The sequence below is a fragment of the Pholis gunnellus genome (genome assembly GCF_910591455.1).
Source record: "Pholis gunnellus genome assembly, chromosome: 10".
NCBI lineage: Eukaryota > Metazoa > Chordata > Actinopteri > Perciformes > Pholidae > Pholis > Pholis gunnellus.
The window spans coordinates 8,135,784-8,153,321 of NC_136537.1; the positions used below are offsets into that span (position 1 = coordinate 8,135,784).

Genomic DNA, 17,538 nt, shown 5'->3' on the forward strand with positions numbered 1-17,538 from the left:
AGTTAAAATACAACGTTAATTAGCTTGCATTTTGTGACTTCAAAACTAGTAAGGAAGTTAATTAAGGTCCAATATGCAACGTACACGGATGTGATGTGGAGACTTAATTTGGTATCGTAATTCATTATTGTAGAAAAACAAATGAGAAACAGTATTTTTAAGGGAGGGGATTTTTTTTTGTAGGCCACTTGCAAGCACTGGGTTAATTTACCACCTAAATGTATAAATATGAAATATACCACACAATTGCAGTAACAACTCCCTAGGATTACTGTATCAATACTACAGGGGAGTACAGTGATACCACAAGAGATGTACTCAGTATCGTTTGTTTCTGTCTTTGATAATCATATAAACATCCTACTATCTTCGTTTTATGCATAAGAGCAGTGTGTTTATGTCGATGTCGCCCTCAAGTGGTTGGTAAATGGGAGTAACTTCCTCATAGGAAACCGGAATGGAGCTGAAAGTGTAAATTGAAATTTATAATTTAAAATACATTTTTTCCTCATCAAACACATTTCATAACTTTTTTGTAGAAGTATTTTTTTGTAAGTAATAGTATTTCTTCCTTTATATTGTTCATATTTGTCCGTGGAAAAAAAAGACTGCATTTTTGTTGACACTAATATTTATGGTCCAAAGTGAACATTTATATCAGCTGTTTGCACAGCTTTGGATCATGGATTCAGTTTTTTAATTTTGTTCTCCTCAAACACCTTAATCACCAAAATCAATGTATGAGGAAGCATAGAGATATAATAACATAATGTTTAATTTAATAGGTCCACATTACATGCAATCAAAGTACCGCAAACATGTTAAAAACAATACAAATTGCAAAAAATAAATATTTAATGCACGCAATAGATAAACAAAAGCATAACAGAAACATGAAATGACACTAACGCCCTTATTGATTGTTCTTGTTGACGTCGGTCAGCGATCTGAAGCAGCTGTCGTGAGAAAAGTGCTGTCTGCGCCACACATTGACAACCTGTAGGGGGCAGTGTAGTCGAGAGAGTAACACGGATGAGGTGGCGAAGCGCTTGATTTAGGAACCAGAGAAGACACGGATATCAATTTTCTTTATGCTGGAGTTGACCCAACTCTAAAAACAATGCCATTTCTTGGTCATTCACTTTACCCTCATTCACCCAAAGAACAATGTTTGTGTTGCAATATACTACTACTATTATTACTACTACTACTAATACTGAGGAGAAGCTTTCCTGAATGATATCAGCTTGTTAAGTACTGACACAGGCGGTGACGTTACATCTTCACGTTTTTACCAGTGTATTTTCTAATGTAGTGTACAATAGCATAGCTACACAATGGGTCTTGAAATATATGTGTGTGTTCTCATCATAAAATTAAATAATCAATCAACAGATCATTATTTTTCTCCTTTGTTAACACCGCCCCTTCGGCTGTCTCTGACAGCAAAAACATTCGCACCTAGCCGTTGCCCCACGTGTCTCATAGCTGTTGCACAAAAACATCACGAGTGGCTGCTGCAGCTGTGTGTAGTACAAATACAGCACATGGTAGCGCTTGGTAGCTGCTTGTAGCGACGGACACGACCGGGGCCCCAAACTCTCCAGCTTGTTTTGAATTCTCTGCTTGGAAGTTACAGTCGCATAACGTTTACTCCGTTAGCTGTTAGTTGTAAATAACCTACAACTTTGAAGTCAGTTTGTCTTTGTGCAGGGGCTGTGAGCGAGCGATATATATAGCGGGTTCGAGGACTTTTAAAGACGCTAGTCCCACTCCGCCTGCAGCAGCCACGCAGAAAGCTAGCATGTCGACCGGCACGAATGAAGCCAAATGCTGCCCCATACCCACCAGGGTGTTCACCCTGAATGACTGGTCCCAGCTACCCGACTGTTACAGCCAGACACCCGGGGGGACCCTCTTCTCCACCACGCCAGGAGGTAAGAACTGTGCCACGCTTTCTCTGGAGGTCTCGTATTTAGACTACTTTTGTTCTCCCGAAATGCGTTCACACCACGGAACTTGCCAGAACATAGTTGAGCTAAAACTCAACGGTTCGTACGTGGGTGAAAAAATGCCTATAGCTCAGTCTCGCGAGAAGCTGCAAAACAATACAAACAAGCATAAAACAGCTGATAAAGGGTATCGGTTTATACGTTAGCTCGCCCTAACACATCAAATAACTATATTGAAAAGTAACCTGGTAACCAATAATAGGAGGAAGTTGGAGGATCGCCTTGTTGTTCACATTCTGCACAGTGACAGTTGTCCAAAGCCCTCATGTTGTCAGCAAGTTTGCTGTCATTTGTTTTTTTTGGCAAAGTGAAGTGAACCAAACGGCGGAAGCACGAAGTGCTCAGACAGTTTTTAATCCTGTTTTTTTATATTGCTAAATGTCAAATTACTTTCAAATGCATACTATATAGTAACAGATATGTGTATATATTTGCACTGCTGATAGAACAATAGTAACTTTGTCTTACATGTGAAGATGCATGATTACTGGCATAACCATGACAAATAAAAACATTGAACACGTTGTGGGCTGAACACTTGTCTTTTGTTGCTGCGTCTAAAGACAAGAACTGTTTGAACCCGTGGCTTGTGATTTAAAGAGGGTGGATGTGTCCAACTGCCAGAAGAGCAGAGTGATTGGCCTCCGCCGCGTCCTATCCCCGCTGCTCTCTAGCTTTGCATTTCAGGAACTGTAGAGAACATTCTGTACAAGTTACGAGGAGGAGGGGAAATGCATAGGGCAGTGTGGCAATGTTTTCTTTTTTAAATTTGTACCAAAAATAAACACTGGTAAACACGCCGTAGGAACCCGCTACACAGAGATTTGACTTGTTTCCCCACCTTCTGTGCCACACATCTCACTCTGCTGGGGTTATGTGTTGCTTGACTGACCCCCCCCTTATTTTTTTACATAACAGCTCTGCACTCTAGGCCGCCTTGCAATGCATTGCTAGCACTATAGCTTGCGTTCCAACCCTCTTTCCTCGCCCCAATCCCCCCCCCCCCCCCCCCCCCCCCCCCGTCTCTGTTTTCCTTCCCGTTGTCCAGGACGTGCTGCTAACCACGGTTATTACATAACCTGTTTTTCCTCGTGGCGAAGTTGAGCAGGTTCAAACTCCAATAAAGAGGCAGCAGTTCGCTCCTTGAGTCGTGTCCTGGTCAAATCTCTCACAACACGCCATTTATGACGCTGTTTGTCGCTTGGAGTTTGTCCAAGGTGTAATGATGACTGACCTCACGCCAAGGCAATTCGAGATGTTGATAGCTGCAGGGTTTGTGTGGAGCTTTAGGCTGAAATTGTGTCACCGCAGTGAGAATACTCTCAGCATGTTACATCTGCCGTTAATGTTAAAGATTGTTTTCACCCAGTCAAAGAGCAAACATGTGGCTTTAATCTCAAGGCCTCCCGCTTCAAAAAGAGACTGTTTTGTGCTCTAATTTCCAAGAACTCATGGCAGTGACCGCCTCCAGCCCTCCCCTCTGCACGCACACTGAACCCTCCTTTTCCCATTCAAATCCTCTCTGGTTGAGGATAATGACACTTAACTCCCCGACTGTGCACATTGCCAACATGCAAAAATAACTAGGCTATTATATATATTAGATACTCCAGCATTCAGTCAGTTGTGTTTGTCATTTAAAGAATTAACTTCACTTCCTGTTTGGAAGAGAGATCTGATGTTAGTTGAACACCAGACTTTGTTTTTGTGTGTCTCAGGTACCCGAATCATTTATGACAGGAAGTTTCTGTTGGATTGTCGAAACTCCCCTCTGGCCCGGACCCCCCCATGCTGTCTGCCCCAGATCCCCGGGGTGACGGTACCCGCTACACACAATATGGGGAAACTGCAGGATCTGAAAGAGGAGGCCGAGGAAGAAGAGAAGGACATTGCAGGTAAACATTTAACTATTTAGTTGTTGTTTTTAGTGTGTTACAGAGTGGACTTAACTGGGAAACGCACATTTCAGAGTTTGTGTGCAAACACATGTATGGGTCCATACGTTTTCATGCTTTTTATGGTTTTATGAAAATCGAAATATTCCCCACCATGTAAGGCTTTCAAAACTAGGCTAGTGGTTGATTACTCAACAATCACTTTATATTTCATGTTTAACATAGGCTTCCCCTATCATTTCATTTTAAGGGGTTAAGAAAGAGATCAACAGTTTTAAGCAACGGTGTGGTTTTACAGAATTTTCTGTTTCCTGATAGCTCGCTCCAGATAATATATGAGTTGCCGGGAATAAAAGCCCGTATTTGAGCAATGATTCATGACAGTGTAACTAAAGGTTTGGGCTCACGGGCAAGTTTTAGATTTATTATTGAGCAAAATGCATCAAACCTCCATTGCTCCTGTCAAAGTAAAGACCAGAAGGATTAGTGCTGACCCACCCTTTTTCCTCCCTTCTGTGGGTCGGTAAACACACAGGACATGTGGCGCAGTCTGGATTTGCGAGCTACACCCATATAGTCCAATGTGTTTAGTTTGTTTTCTTGACAGTTGTTGAATGCATTGATAAGCTCTGTACTTTGTAGTACAGTCCGTTCAGGTGTGGTTGTGTTCTGATTGCAAACACAACAGTTAACTGCCAGCTGATTGCCAAACACCCCCCTCCCCCTTCTTAATCTGAACTCTTCCTTCTCTCCCGTTTCAACAGATGACAACCAGTTTGAGATGGACATCTGAGCTCCAGTATTACCTCCTGTGGAGAGTTATCATTTAAAACACCTCCAAGCTACTTTGTGACTGTAATGCATTACATATAAAGCTTTTTTTTCACCTTTTCTTTTTTTAAACAAAAGCTTTTGTGAGGAACCAAAAAAGAATGGGGAAGTTGGAAAACTGTAGGGTGTTTTTGACCCTAAAAGAAGTGTTAAGCAAAGAAATGGTATTTAATGGGCTAATTAGTGGCTCACTCGCTTCAGAGCTGCAGCAGGATTGAAAAAATCCATTTTGATTTCACTTTTTTTAATCTTTTGTAAATATCATTGTACAATGTAGCCTATTTTTTAAGTTGGGGAATACAGGATGATTACATGAAGACATGTAGAGTTTTTCACTGCAGGCATCAGTTGTTTTGTTGTATATCCCCCCCCCCCCCAAAAAAAAAAAAACCAGATGGCTAACTTTCTTTGTGATAATATTGGGGGTCAGGGCCTACTGAAAATCAGCTCCTTCTCTGTTTTGTATGGAGGGAGAGCTGACATGTGAATAATTTCAAATAAAGGCTATTCAGACTGCCAGCAATTGCTTGTGTCTGTGTATTTTATTTTTGTCATTAAATGTATATCGCGTTCTATTTTAAACAATGTTTAGGACATTGTTATTCTTTGTAACTATGCTTTAAAGTGTAATAAAACGATGTATGTCATGGGAAAACATGTGGCCACAGAAACCTACATGTTTAATGAGTTGCATAACTGCCTCATGAATGTTTTTGTGCACCACTGGCGGGAACTCCCCTCACTTAGACACACAGACTTGGCCCCTGTTGAATTCTATAAACAGTTTAGCTTGAGGCTAATTTATTAGCGTTAAAGTCAAACATACGCATTTTCTTACGTTGCTCAAGATGGAATGTTGAACAGTCGGACATATCGTCATGCTCGACCAATAAAACAAGTCTAATGAAAGATATCATTTTGAATAAGAGTGAATTCAAAGTGCAGCATTGGATGTTGCTGAAAGCCTGAAGGCCATCCATGTACACAGGGTCATGGCTAGGGACGCCTGCTTGTTCCAGACTGATCTGTAGATTAGGGAGGCTGACTGTAGGAGTAGGCCTGGTCTTAAGGAATGAGGTCAGCTGCAGCTCAAAGACCAGGCATATCGATATCACTACTGTAATGTGGGGGTGGGGTGTGGCACCAGCTGGTAATTGACCAGGCAGTTATCTCGTATGTATTTGTTGATTTCCTAATATTTATGAGGATTGTTGAGGTAGCTATGGCATATTTGTTTCAGCCCCGATGACCCCAAAACTTGGATTTTGAAGCTCCTGCTGACGTCGTGGTATATCAGCGAGTGAGAACAGATAAGCAGGTCTCTGTGGGTCATTGATGTGGGTCAGTCTGCTCAGCTGGTCTCGTCCCACGGCCTTGCAGGAGTGACCGGCGACGGCTCAGCGTTGCGTCAAAAGTTATCGACTTGAGTTCTGCCCAAGGTGCTCTGATTTACGTGATTTAATAAATCACTCGTGAGGAGACTCGGAGCGTGTGCTCAGTATCAGGCTCCATGCAAAGTCAACTTGCTGTGTGCCATAGTGTTACTGTGTCCTACAGCAAACACCGGACCCGCACTGCAGTGCAGAATGATACGATAACTTTTTAGATAAAAAGACGGGGTAAAGCTTAATCACTCGGCTGTTTTTGTTAAAACGTGCTGATTGACCTCCATGTGCTGTTTGAACAAGTTTGTTCTGGGCACACGTGAGAAAAAGGCCACATGCTCCCATGACATAGTTTTGAGGGATTTCCTATCGGGCAGAGGGGGAGATACGATACTTAAATGTTTTTGGTGACACACAGTGAGGAGTGGGTAAAGAGTTATTTTATCCACATGCACATTTTTCTGCTACACCAGATGTAATCATCCCATGTCCTATTATGGGATGGGCACCAATGTACAGTAAAAACACAGCTTTGGAGTCCTGGTAAAAAGGGATGAAGGTGAGGACTGCTTTGCCACAGGTGCATAAAGATTATTTATTGATTTCTACTACACTTCCAGAAGCACAATACGGTCTAAAATTAGAGCTAACTACTCAACACGTCTACACCACAGTCCTCTTTACCTTCATCACAAGCCTTCTGACCCATTGAAAACCAAAGATTATGTCAACATGGGGTGCTTCGTAAAGGTACAAGGATTGTTGACTGCCTAGCTCAAAATAGCTCTCTCATGACTGACAAGTCAAAAGAAGACAAATGTACCCCTACCATTGTGATTAAAGTTAGCTCACTCTGGACAAAAACTCACAGATGCGAAATGTGCCTTTCTTTTATGCATTTGCACCACAGCACGATGATAACACGCTCACCTAAATTTGATGTAAAAATATGCCCGCATAGAATTGACTTTCACTGCAGGCTTCCAATCAATGTACATCACTTTTAACATGCAGTCATTTGCCTTTGGTTGTTTTTTTTTAATAATTATAAACTGACAAATGGGGTTATGTCGAGAATTTCTTGTAGCAGTGGTGATCAATCGCTCAGAGTGGCAGATCCCTGCTAGCACGTTTATCACTGGGCACGTGACAGTGACACATAAGCTTGTCAGTAACTTTCTGGACGAGGTATCCATCACAGAGCGAGGGCCACAAGGGTCTGCGGACATGCGTCTGACAAAGCTTATGTTGTTGTCTAGAAATGTGATGATTTCTACAAACCCCCCGTATTGTTTTATTGTGACTATATATGCACAGTATAAATCCATTCCTTTCAGAGGTAAAACAAAAACGGAATCACCCATTGCACTGAATCCAAATAGTGACCATGAGTGTGTAAATGTGACACAAGGTTCTGCTTGCTCCCGACATAAAAGGCTTCATCTTGGCTTGTAGAGAACCAGTCTGTTTGCCACCCATCCTCTGAAATGTTGTCCTTGTTCCCCCATAAACAACTTGGCTCCAGACGACCACCCCCTTGAGTTTCAATGAACTCTGGTAATCTTGCTCCATTGCCCTTTTCCACAGACAAACTATTCACCCCTTGCATCCCCCCCCCCCCCCCCTGTTCCCTGTAAGAGGGTTGGGCAGAGCTGGCCGGGCTCTATTTCTGTCAGCTGCTCCTGCTGAAGCCGTTGGTGCGGGCTCGGGCTAAATTGCCGGGGTGACGATGTAAACAGACACTGGTACACACGGCCAGAAGTGGACTGCATGTTTATCTCATGCATGGTGAACACTGCTATCGTAGACAAGTATATTTAATTTCTGATGTCTTCTGTTTAGCTCCTGTAGGTGAGGTTTCCAGCAAAGGACTATGTGAAGGTTGTAAAGTGTAGGAAATGACAAGAAACACGGTTTTGAATTGACTCACAGCTCAACCTGCACTGAAAGCAAACCTGGGCCTTGTTCACTACACAACAAACAGCTTTTGAGTGACTATGCAGAATACTCTGTGTTGCCATGCACTTTATCTTAGGATAAAGCTGAGGATCCCTTCGCTGTTTGTTGCAGAATGTCTGACATGCCTCATTGGACCGTCTCAAGGCAGTCTTCTAACAGCTGCCGCCAGGCTATTGCTTAATAAAGTCTCACCAGTACCAGTGCCTGCCACCAACATGTTTTCCATGCATGACTAGGTGTAAATATAGCTTAGCGTGTGTATGTCAGAGGTCAGGTCTTTGTTTCTCGGGGGGCACCGCTGGTCTACAACTCGGCTTGTTGTTGAACACACTCGTATAGTGCAAGCTTTTATGCCACTACACCGTCTGGTATCACCTTGCAGAATAGAAACCGTTTCCTTTAAGTTCCACTGTCTATGGCAGCTGTAAAGCTGGCTGGCTGCTGGCATGTCACTGTGCTCAAACTGAACTCATGCAGTGCCATGTCCGATGGAGGAACCGAGATGCTGTTTCACAAACCTATCTCCAAACCCTACGACCCCCTTTTTATGTATGTGAAGTGCACATGCGTGGCTATTATTAGACAGCTATAGTTAATACTTTACAGATGAATAATACACTAACGGAATGTAGAATAGGATACTCTGTTAAAGATTAACATGTCTTCCACTACTAGCTTTCATGTGCTGTATATGTACGTGCGCTCCCAGTAAGGTATGCATGTGCATGTCTTTGCAAGTGTGTGCTTCACCCTATCTGTGAGCTGTGTCTCGTCGCTGCCCACGTAAAAAAGAGCAGAGACACTGACACTGAGAGCTCGACATGTGCAGACAGAGAGAGAGAGAAGAGAGAGAGCCATAGCTCTTTCTTGTCATAACAGAAACTGAGCAGACTCAGTCACACACAGGCATATTATGGGGGAGCTTGTCACTCAGATCATTGTCAAGTATTTAATTAGTTTAAAGGCATTCAGTCCCTTTGTTGGAAGCACAGTTTTAAATTAAAGCTGTATCTGCTACATATCTGTACCATTGTTGTTTTGATGAACTTTTTATGATAAATGTTAGTGTCAGACTGACAGCAACAGTCAACGGGTTGAAAAAAGAAAAGACAAGCAAACTACTTGAAGTGTATTGTTTCAATCAGGTAATTCAGGGGCTCCCCGTACGCTGAATTTATACTGCAGGGCCTTTCTCTGAGTGACGTGTGATGCTGATTATTAAAATTCAGAAAACACAAATAAAACAAAAGACATTGGCAAATGTTTTAGCTGCATGACAACACAACAACTCACTGCGTGTTCATTATAGTGCAAGAAGCAGCAACAACCGGCACTTCAGAGAGGAATAGACTGGGGTTAGTCTGACACCTGCTGGGAGAAAACCAGTAATGCACCTTAGACAAACAGGTGCATGTGATGAATAGAAACACATGATGTAGTTAAATAAAAGAGCACCAAAATAATTGTTCATATTTATATATTGGTATATTATATTACATATAATATAATACTTTCATGTTAAGAGCTGCCAATATTCCATAATCTTATCAAACTCAAAAGTCAAATTCCAAGGCGAGAGCAACAAGGTCTCTAATTAATGATTCACGTTTATTAGTCACCCATCTTTCCTATCCTCTCTCGTATTCATTCCGTCACTGGCTGGGTTATGTGGACCTATTTAATCTTTTATCAAGTCAGATGATCAAAAGTCACTTCTTTTCGCTGACGTCCCACTGGTCATCGCGCTGTCGTGTGATTGGACGCACACGAGCAGCGACAAGTCGCGTCAGCCAATCCCCGCGTTTGTTGCCCACTAGCCCGCCCCCCGTGCCGTATACTTCAAACTGACGTCACGTCCCGCAAACGCGATACGCACTGGGGTTTTTTTAGACACAAGAGGGTCGCACATTGCGGTAACAAATTCTTGCAAACTCGGAAAAAATAAGGAGTTTCTTTCTCCACAGACGTCGCTGCCATTTACAACAGACTATTCATTCAAAGGTAGGTGGCCAAGACATGTCCCGAGCTGTTATTTCTGTGCGTTTATGAGCGTAACATTACAGTCATCATTAACTCAGGGGCCTGAGAAACGGAACAGTGCTATGGGTTGGGGCCTGCAGGTGCAATTTGTTATTAGCTTATAATATTTCTTAAATATTATATTGATAACTGACCTACCGTTGGCGCGAAATAACGTTGTACTAACAGGCCTACTAATACAACACTGATATCAATAGAGCGTTTATACCGAAAGACTCGTGCTAAAATGGTAATAATAAGCTAATATTAAGCTAGCTTAATAGCCACACTTCAATTAATGCAATGCCGCTAAATGTCAAGTTACGTTTGTAGAAACAAAGACCGTTTTTCTTATTTTTTTTTACTGAAACCACTCCATTAAATATATATGTTGTCTTTTGCTGTCACTTGGTCGTGACTTGGCTCAGCCCGTGTGTTTGCCTTCGTGTGTATGTGTGAGATAGCTTCCGATTCTTCCTAATTATGTCCTCACACACGGCCTCTCGGTCTCGTGATGTCTCTAGATGCAGAGAAGATAAACAGAGGCTACAGAGCTGCCCCTGTGTCAGCACAGTCTCAATTACACGAAGTATAAACCCTAGCCTTGTGCTGTAGACCTGCCTTTTAGGCCACATTTCTAGGGATGAAACTAAGAATTGTTTTTTTGGCATTGTGTAATACCATACACATAGTACCTTAAGGATGCCGTGCCATCTGCCCAGAAAATGCACCAGTGTCAAATTTTATTTCTACACACATTTCCTCTTTAAAACTCTAAATTAGAAATGGAACTTGTTAATAATAAGGGGAAGTTTCCCCAGTACCCTGTGAGATCTTTGTGCATGGCATTTACTAAATCAGTTTAACAGCAGCTGATGCTAGCAGCTCTGAACGGGTTCACACAATTTAGATATATGTGATCGGGCACTTTGTTTTGTCCTTTCTTTATTCTACAGAGGTATTGTTTTGATCAAGGTTTAGGTTTTATTGTACATTGTTTAATGCTGCCGTTATAATAACGCATGTGAACTGACTACTGCTTACTCCTTTGTCAGTAATGCCATTGTGAGAGAGACGTCTCAACTGTCTGTACGTGAAATTATCACCATGATTCTACTGTGGAAACATTGTCCTAACTCACTCACTCGGCAAACAAATGGCAAACATGCAAATTAACATACACACACACACACACACACACACACACACACACACACACACACACACACACTGTGCAAGCCTTCATAGGAGAGGCGAAACCTGTAAATCACTTCTCATCAGAGTTGAATCTGATACCAAAGGCCGGTGCAGATTTATGTGGGTACAATAAAGCCAAGGTGACCCACATGGTGAACTTTGATGCCAATAAGGATGTCAGACTACTGGTTATTAAAAAAGCTCCTCTCAGCCTTTAGCCAGTAATTTAACACTCCTTTATGGTCACAAATTACTTATGAGGTGGAGCAACGCTTCCCTGTTCCCAGAGAGAGAGAGAGAGAGAGAGAAAGAGAGAGAGAGAGAGAGAGAGAGAGAGAGAGAGAGAGCTCTGATGATTGTGTTGTTTCCCTTCTCCTCGCTGCCTCAAGGTACAACAAAAACAAACCATCAGGGATCGTTCTGTTCCCCCTGGAGCATGGTAACCATAGTTACAGAGGCCGTGCCATCTGTCAGGCGGTTAACAGACATCTTTTTGAGGAGCGCTGCACAGAGAAGCTTACTGCTGATGTGGAAGCAGGATGTACGACATTAACAGTTGTTTTTCTTTTCTTCTATGAAATGCGCTCCGTATCTGTTTAACCCGAGAGTTATCCTTAAACCATGTTATTCATATTATTACCAAACTAGGGAATCAAAGAGATAAAAAATACTGTTCTTATACTTTCAACCTAATAAATACAATGTTATTTTTACGAATTGGCAACCGTTTTTCTGTCTACCAACTCGACAAACGCCTCTCGGCTCATTTCAGTGTGCGGCTACTGCATTGCTTTGTATTGGATTAGGATTGGATGTGGATGGAGGAGCTGAGCAGAACGGAGCTGGAGTGCTATTTAGATGTTTACAGTGTACATACACAACATGACAGAGGAATCCGGGGAAGGCCTGGCAGACATGCAGTTTTCCGTCTGGCCCTCTGTCCCTTTGTTGTGGCCGTTCTACATGAGCACATCCAGCGATGAAGGCTTAGCTTGAGGGTTTGCGATGGACCCGGATCTGCCTTATCAGAAGCCAATAGGTTGGGAAACGCACAATCTTCTCACGAGGTCTAGAGTGGAACGGTTAACCTTTAGACACAGAGCTAATCACAAACATTTATTGGACTTTTTCAAACAGCCTTAAAGAAATACAAAAAAAACCAAAATCAGTTCCTGGTGGGGCAACGGCATCAACGTCTTTCCTCTGCCGTGTCGTGTTGGTTTCACACATCATACACGGAAACCATGAATGTGGGATGTTGCTGTGTTTCTGAGGAAAGAGAGAAAAAAAAGTGTGAAGATTGGTCACTGCAATCTCTCTCTCTCTATGTCTGTCTGTCTGTCTGTCTGTCTGTCTCTCTCTCTCTCTCTCTCTGTCTGTCTGTCTCTCTCTCTCTGTCTCTCTCTCTCTGTCTCTCTCTCTGTCTCTCTCTCTCTCTCTCTCTCTCATATTCAATGAGCCTCGCCCTGCACTCTGTGAAGCTGACTCCTCTATTTGTAAAGCGTGCGCAGTAAGAAAACAGAGCTTATCTCTGTCGGCTCTGATGTGGGCCGTGATTGACCGTTGACTCATAAGACACTCTCGACGTGCAAACAGCGATCCGCCGGGCTCGTCTCTCCCCGCGCGGCCGTGATTGTTCGCCATGTGAGGGCTGAGGAGGCATGACACTGCAGGAGATAAGTGGAGAGGTTAGGGAGCGACTCTATGCTCTGCGCTTCTCTGTCATGGGAAACAGTTGCATCAGTTGACTGAAAATGTTGTGCTCTTATATCGGGACTCGGAGGAATTCAGTGCCTAATGTGACTCTCGAGGCTGAATTACACACACACACACACACACACACACACACACACACACGCGGTCGATACAATACCACATTGTTCTGATTCTGCAATAGAGTTTGGATGCATTCCCATAACTGCAAACTAGTATGGTGATGGACTGTTTAGGCTTCACAGTTCAATATATAATATCCCCAAAATGTGTATACTGTTGTTATTGTATTACCAAATTACTATCTCTTTACTAACTGTAAATAGGTATGTTCACCTTTATCATACACTAATATAGTAAATTATGGTATTTAAAGTATGTAGAATTTGTATTGTACGTTATCTATGACATGTCCTTTTACAGGTATGTCAGCACACAAGTAGAAACACAAGTTGTACTCATTTATAATATGTGACTTGTTGCCCTAACTCCCTCTGTTTTGATATCAGTGCTGGCATTGGTGTTTACATGATGTTGCGCCCACATCCTCTTCCTGTCTCTTTACTGCAGTGTTTTCTTAGCAGACTTGATTCAAATGTGAAAAGTTACACCTTCGCTCCTGTTGTTCTTGCTCTTCAGGTGACCGTTCGTCCCAGAGATGAATTTCGAGCAGCCCCCTCCGTACCCAGGCAATGGCCCCACTGCTCCGGGCTACCCAGCCCAAGGCCCGCCTCCACAGGGCTACCCAGCTCAGGGTTACCCACCTCAGGGTTATCCTCCACAGGGGTACCCTGTGAACATGGAGCAGCCCAATGCAGGGTACCCACAGTACCCTGCGGGACAAATGGGCCCTGGAGGTCCATACCCTGACCAAGGACAGCCTCCTTATGGGTACCCGGGACAACCGCAACCACAGTTCGGCTGGCAGGGGGGGCCCCAACCTGGGCCTATGTATGGGGAAGCTCCCAAAAACACAGGTGAGTGGGAACATATGTATGGTATTCATAATGTTGTCGGAACAAAAGATGTATGATCTAAAAAGTAGACGAGGCTCCTCCTCTGACCGGATACCTTCGAGAGTCTCAACGGGCCGCTACGACCAGGAAGGAGAGGCGAGCTAATCTGCTAACATAAGGGCTGAGCAATAGCTGTGTGAGCTGTTACAGTGCTATCTAATAGACCACACAACTCTGACTTTGGGCTTGATCGTGTTGTTATGAGAGATTGTATTTTTGTTAAATGGCAGGGGACGCACTTTAGTGGGTATTGATTCCTGAAAATGGCATTTATTCCCTTTTTATCACATCAGCCGTCAGCTGCGCCGTCCTCATTATTTGATGTTTCTCCAGCGAGACAATCTGAACAGAGGTGGTGGGAGTCTTTTGTTGTGCAACGGACTCGTGTATTTAAGAATCTGTGGGAAATGTCTGCGATGAAAGAACATTGATTCAGAAATTGGAAAGTATCGAAGGGATAATTTGAATTTCATCGTAACATTTAAACAGTTTTGCACCGTTCAAATCAGAATTCCTAAAAAGCCTTAAATTAGCCCAGAGACACCTACGGCTGTCTCCGTTGGTCATGTGACCCACACCTTGGCAGGTAGTCCTTTTTTAAACAGGAGAAAGAGGAAAAAGCACAGGTGCAAATAATGAAATGAGTGATGACTGAATTATATTTAGCTTCAGGGTGCTGGTATTGTTCATGCCGGCTCATTGTCACACTGTCACAGCTTAATGGGACACTTAAATACAACGGAGACACTATAATGTTAGTTAACTTTGACAACAAGGGAAAATGTCTACTGTTAAAAAGGACCTATTATTTTCATGAGCAATTAATCCGTCAAATGCCCAATTTCCCCCAGCCCAAGACGAAGCTGGAACCATCAAATGTTTCACTTTCCGAAAAATGTAAACGTTTAATCGATGATGAAAATAGTTGCCCGTTCATTCTGTCTTTCCGACTAATTAACTGATGAATGAGCTGTTTCAGCAGGTGGGACAAAAGCGTGTCGGCCCACAGAGCAAGTCATTAAGGATTTAGAAGTGAGAAGTCAAGCCAGTCGAAGATAAAAAGGTGTGCCGGTGCAGTAGCACCTCCCAACTGAGCATCCACAATGGAAGCTGTGACACACACACACACCAAAAAAAAAGCGCACATGTCGCGGTAATAAAATATTCAAAGTGAAGCCTCCAGAAGGCCTCCAGCCTTGAACACCTTGCTGGTGTTAGAGGGAGTCGGCGAGGTGTCGCTGCTCGTGTAACTGATCAAGATAAGCGGAGTGTTCTGCCATCGAGAACCTCGCTCTGACTTACAGAGACATTCATTTTTAAAATATTGGCCAATCATTAACCAGTCATTTCATTATCAGAGTCCAGCGCGGTGAGCTAGCTTCACCGTATCTACCGGTCACCGTGGCAACACACAGCCCTATGTCATGAGTCACTGCACCTGGTTGTTCTGTGCTGGATGTCCGTCTCCCTCCACATGAATGATTGATCACAAACACAAGAAACGGGAGATGTTTTTATTCAGGCCTGTTGTTTGACTTGCTTTTTGTGTGTGTGTGTGTGTGTGTGTGACACAGATGGTAAACTTCACATGTGGGTAACATAACCCTTTCTCATGACTTATTTAGACGCATTGACTGAAGGTGAAGCACACGTGACGATACAGGAACACGTCTGGTTGATGCTCCTCGTGTCGTCGGTTTAACGATACCTCAGAGCAGCGCTCGTGTAACCGTAACCGCTGCCTGATCGTGGCGCCCGGGCTGCCTTGGCATTACCGTGGCGATGCGCCTCCCGTGATGAACGCAGTTAGAGGAAAAATCATAGCAGCCATGGTTACACTCGAGCGTACCGCTGAAGACCCGGCGGTAAATTATCTCCGGTTTTAATGCGATCAGAGGAAAACAAATCCCTAATTGCTTTCTTTAAAATTGTCTCCCTTTTCTTTCCCCTCTTCTCTGTATCACCTTGCTGATCTCTCTCTCTCTGTCTCTCTGTCTCTCGCTCTCTGTCTCTCTCTGTCTCTCGCTCGCTCTCTGTCTCTCTGTCTCTGTCTCTGTCTCTCTCTGTCTCTCTCTCTGTCTCTCTGTCTCTCTCTCTCTCTCCAGTGTACGTGGTGGAGGACAGGAGAAGGGACGACTCAGGAGACACATGCCTGACGGCCTGCTGGACGGCTCTGTGTTGCTGCTGTCTCTGGGACATGCTGACATAACTACTCCCCCCCCAACTGTTCACCCCCTCCCCCTCCCTTTTATGTGCCTCGAGCCCCCCCCCCCCCTCATCTGCCTTAAACCTTGCACTCCTTTTAACCCCCCCCCCCTCCAGTTTCCTCCTCAAGTCTTCTGCCTGTCTATAAATATATGCCTTGATTCCCATATGGAAGTCTCTGTCCGGTGCCACTTAACTCTCCCTTGATGTGAAACCCTCAGCACTGACCGTCCGTCGCTGTCCAGGGGCTACTCTGTAGCAGCTTGTACCTCGCTTCTAAACATAACCTGAACGTCAGGCTCTTCGCTATAATCTTACACTAACACACACACACACACACACACACAGAGAGATACACAACAATACGTATGGTAAACTCGGATCTCAGGCTCATCTAGTGTGAGGCTCTCTTGGCACTTTATGACGATTACCTCTGTAAGATACTACTCCTGTCTGCCCTGTCAACCATCTCCAGCCCTCCTTAACTCCGCCCTTCAGCCCCCCCCCTCACACTCCAAAGGGCACCAAGACCCCGGCTGCCGATGAGCCACAGGGCGCTCTTTAAGAAGCTAATGCTTTGAAATGTATCCCTTTCATTTGCACAGAGGCCGTCTTTTTTTTTTTTTGTGCAAGTATGTCTTCAGGTGGAATCATGTGAATGCATTTTTAACGATGACAGTGATTTATGTTTGATTACTGTTAACAGTCGATGGCTACAATGTTTGCTTGTTTTTCCCATGATCTTAATATGAAACAAATAATATTCCAATGTTATTTTTATTACATACCTTGGAAATAAAACTGAAAATATGAAAAAAAAAAAAGTTTGGAGAAAATAAAAAACAGTGATTGCTTAACAGAAGAAACCAAATGACCTGTCAGATGCCTTTTTATTTTGTTGCTTTGGATGAGAAACTTGCATTAAAATAATGTATTCCCATAAAATGGGAGGCTTTGTGATTTGTGTGTATTTGCTGTATGCGTGTGTGAGGTTAAAGCAGGACGGGGAGTATAGATCAGCACACTGTAGCTGCCGGGGGCCTGGCCGGATCCATCAACTATTTATAACTCAGCTGCTAGTGCTGGATGCTGGTTGAGACGGAGCTGGCTGCCTGACACGTTGAAACCAAAGAACTGGAGAGACAATTTTAAACTAAAATGGGGGGGAGGGGGGGGATACTAAAGTACGCATAATGAGTACTTCTACTTTTGATACTTTTTGTTGCTTATAAAGTTGAGAGAGCTGCCGGTTTACTGCAGAGTTGGGTGATAATTCTCAGTGGGTTCACTACATTGTTGTGCATTC

General features: G+C 43.5%; 2 protein-coding genes across 2 annotated transcripts; both read left to right on the plus strand.

The window, feature by feature from the left end:
* The first annotated feature begins 1,524 nt into the window (after nt 1-1,524).
* On the plus strand, nt 1,525-5,261 carry eif4ebp3l (eukaryotic translation initiation factor 4E binding protein 3, like). The gene is made up of 3 exons (XM_079167819.1): nt 1,525-1,937; nt 3,731-3,907; nt 4,672-5,261. The coding sequence occupies exons 1-3, from the start codon at nt 1,805-1,807 to the stop codon at nt 4,698-4,700; spliced, it is 339 nt and encodes a 112-aa protein (XP_079023945.1). The 5' UTR covers nt 1,525-1,804; the 3' UTR covers nt 4,701-5,261.
* A 4,692-nt stretch (nt 5,262-9,953) lies between these two features.
* LOC306701996 (cysteine-rich and transmembrane domain-containing protein 1) lies at nt 9,954-17,103 on the plus strand. Its single transcript, XM_079167471.1, has 3 exons — nt 9,954-10,083; nt 13,651-13,988; nt 16,133-17,103. The coding sequence occupies exons 2-3, from the start codon at nt 13,670-13,672 to the stop codon at nt 16,234-16,236; spliced, it is 423 nt and encodes a 140-aa protein (XP_079023597.1). The 5' UTR covers nt 9,954-10,083; nt 13,651-13,669; the 3' UTR covers nt 16,237-17,103.
* The last annotated feature ends 435 nt before the right edge of the window (nt 17,104-17,538 follow it).

Coding starts and splice junctions, on each gene's coding strand:
- LOC306701996 (XM_079167471.1), top strand. CDS start 13,670: ATGAATTTCGAGCAGCCCCCTCCGTACCCAGGCAATGGCCCCACTGCT. Junction 13,989..16,132: donor GGAAGCTCCCAAAAACACAG/GTGAGTGGGAAC, acceptor CTCTCTCTCCAG/TGTACGTGGTGGAGGACAGG.
- eif4ebp3l (XM_079167819.1), top strand. CDS start 1,805: ATGTCGACCGGCACGAATGAAGCCAAATGCTGCCCCATACCCACCAGG. Junction 1,938..3,730: donor CTTCTCCACCACGCCAGGAG/GTAAGAACTGTG, acceptor TGTGTGTCTCAG/GTACCCGAATCATTTATGAC. Junction 3,908..4,671: donor AGAAGAGAAGGACATTGCAG/GTAAACATTTAA, acceptor CCGTTTCAACAG/ATGACAACCAGTTTGAGATG.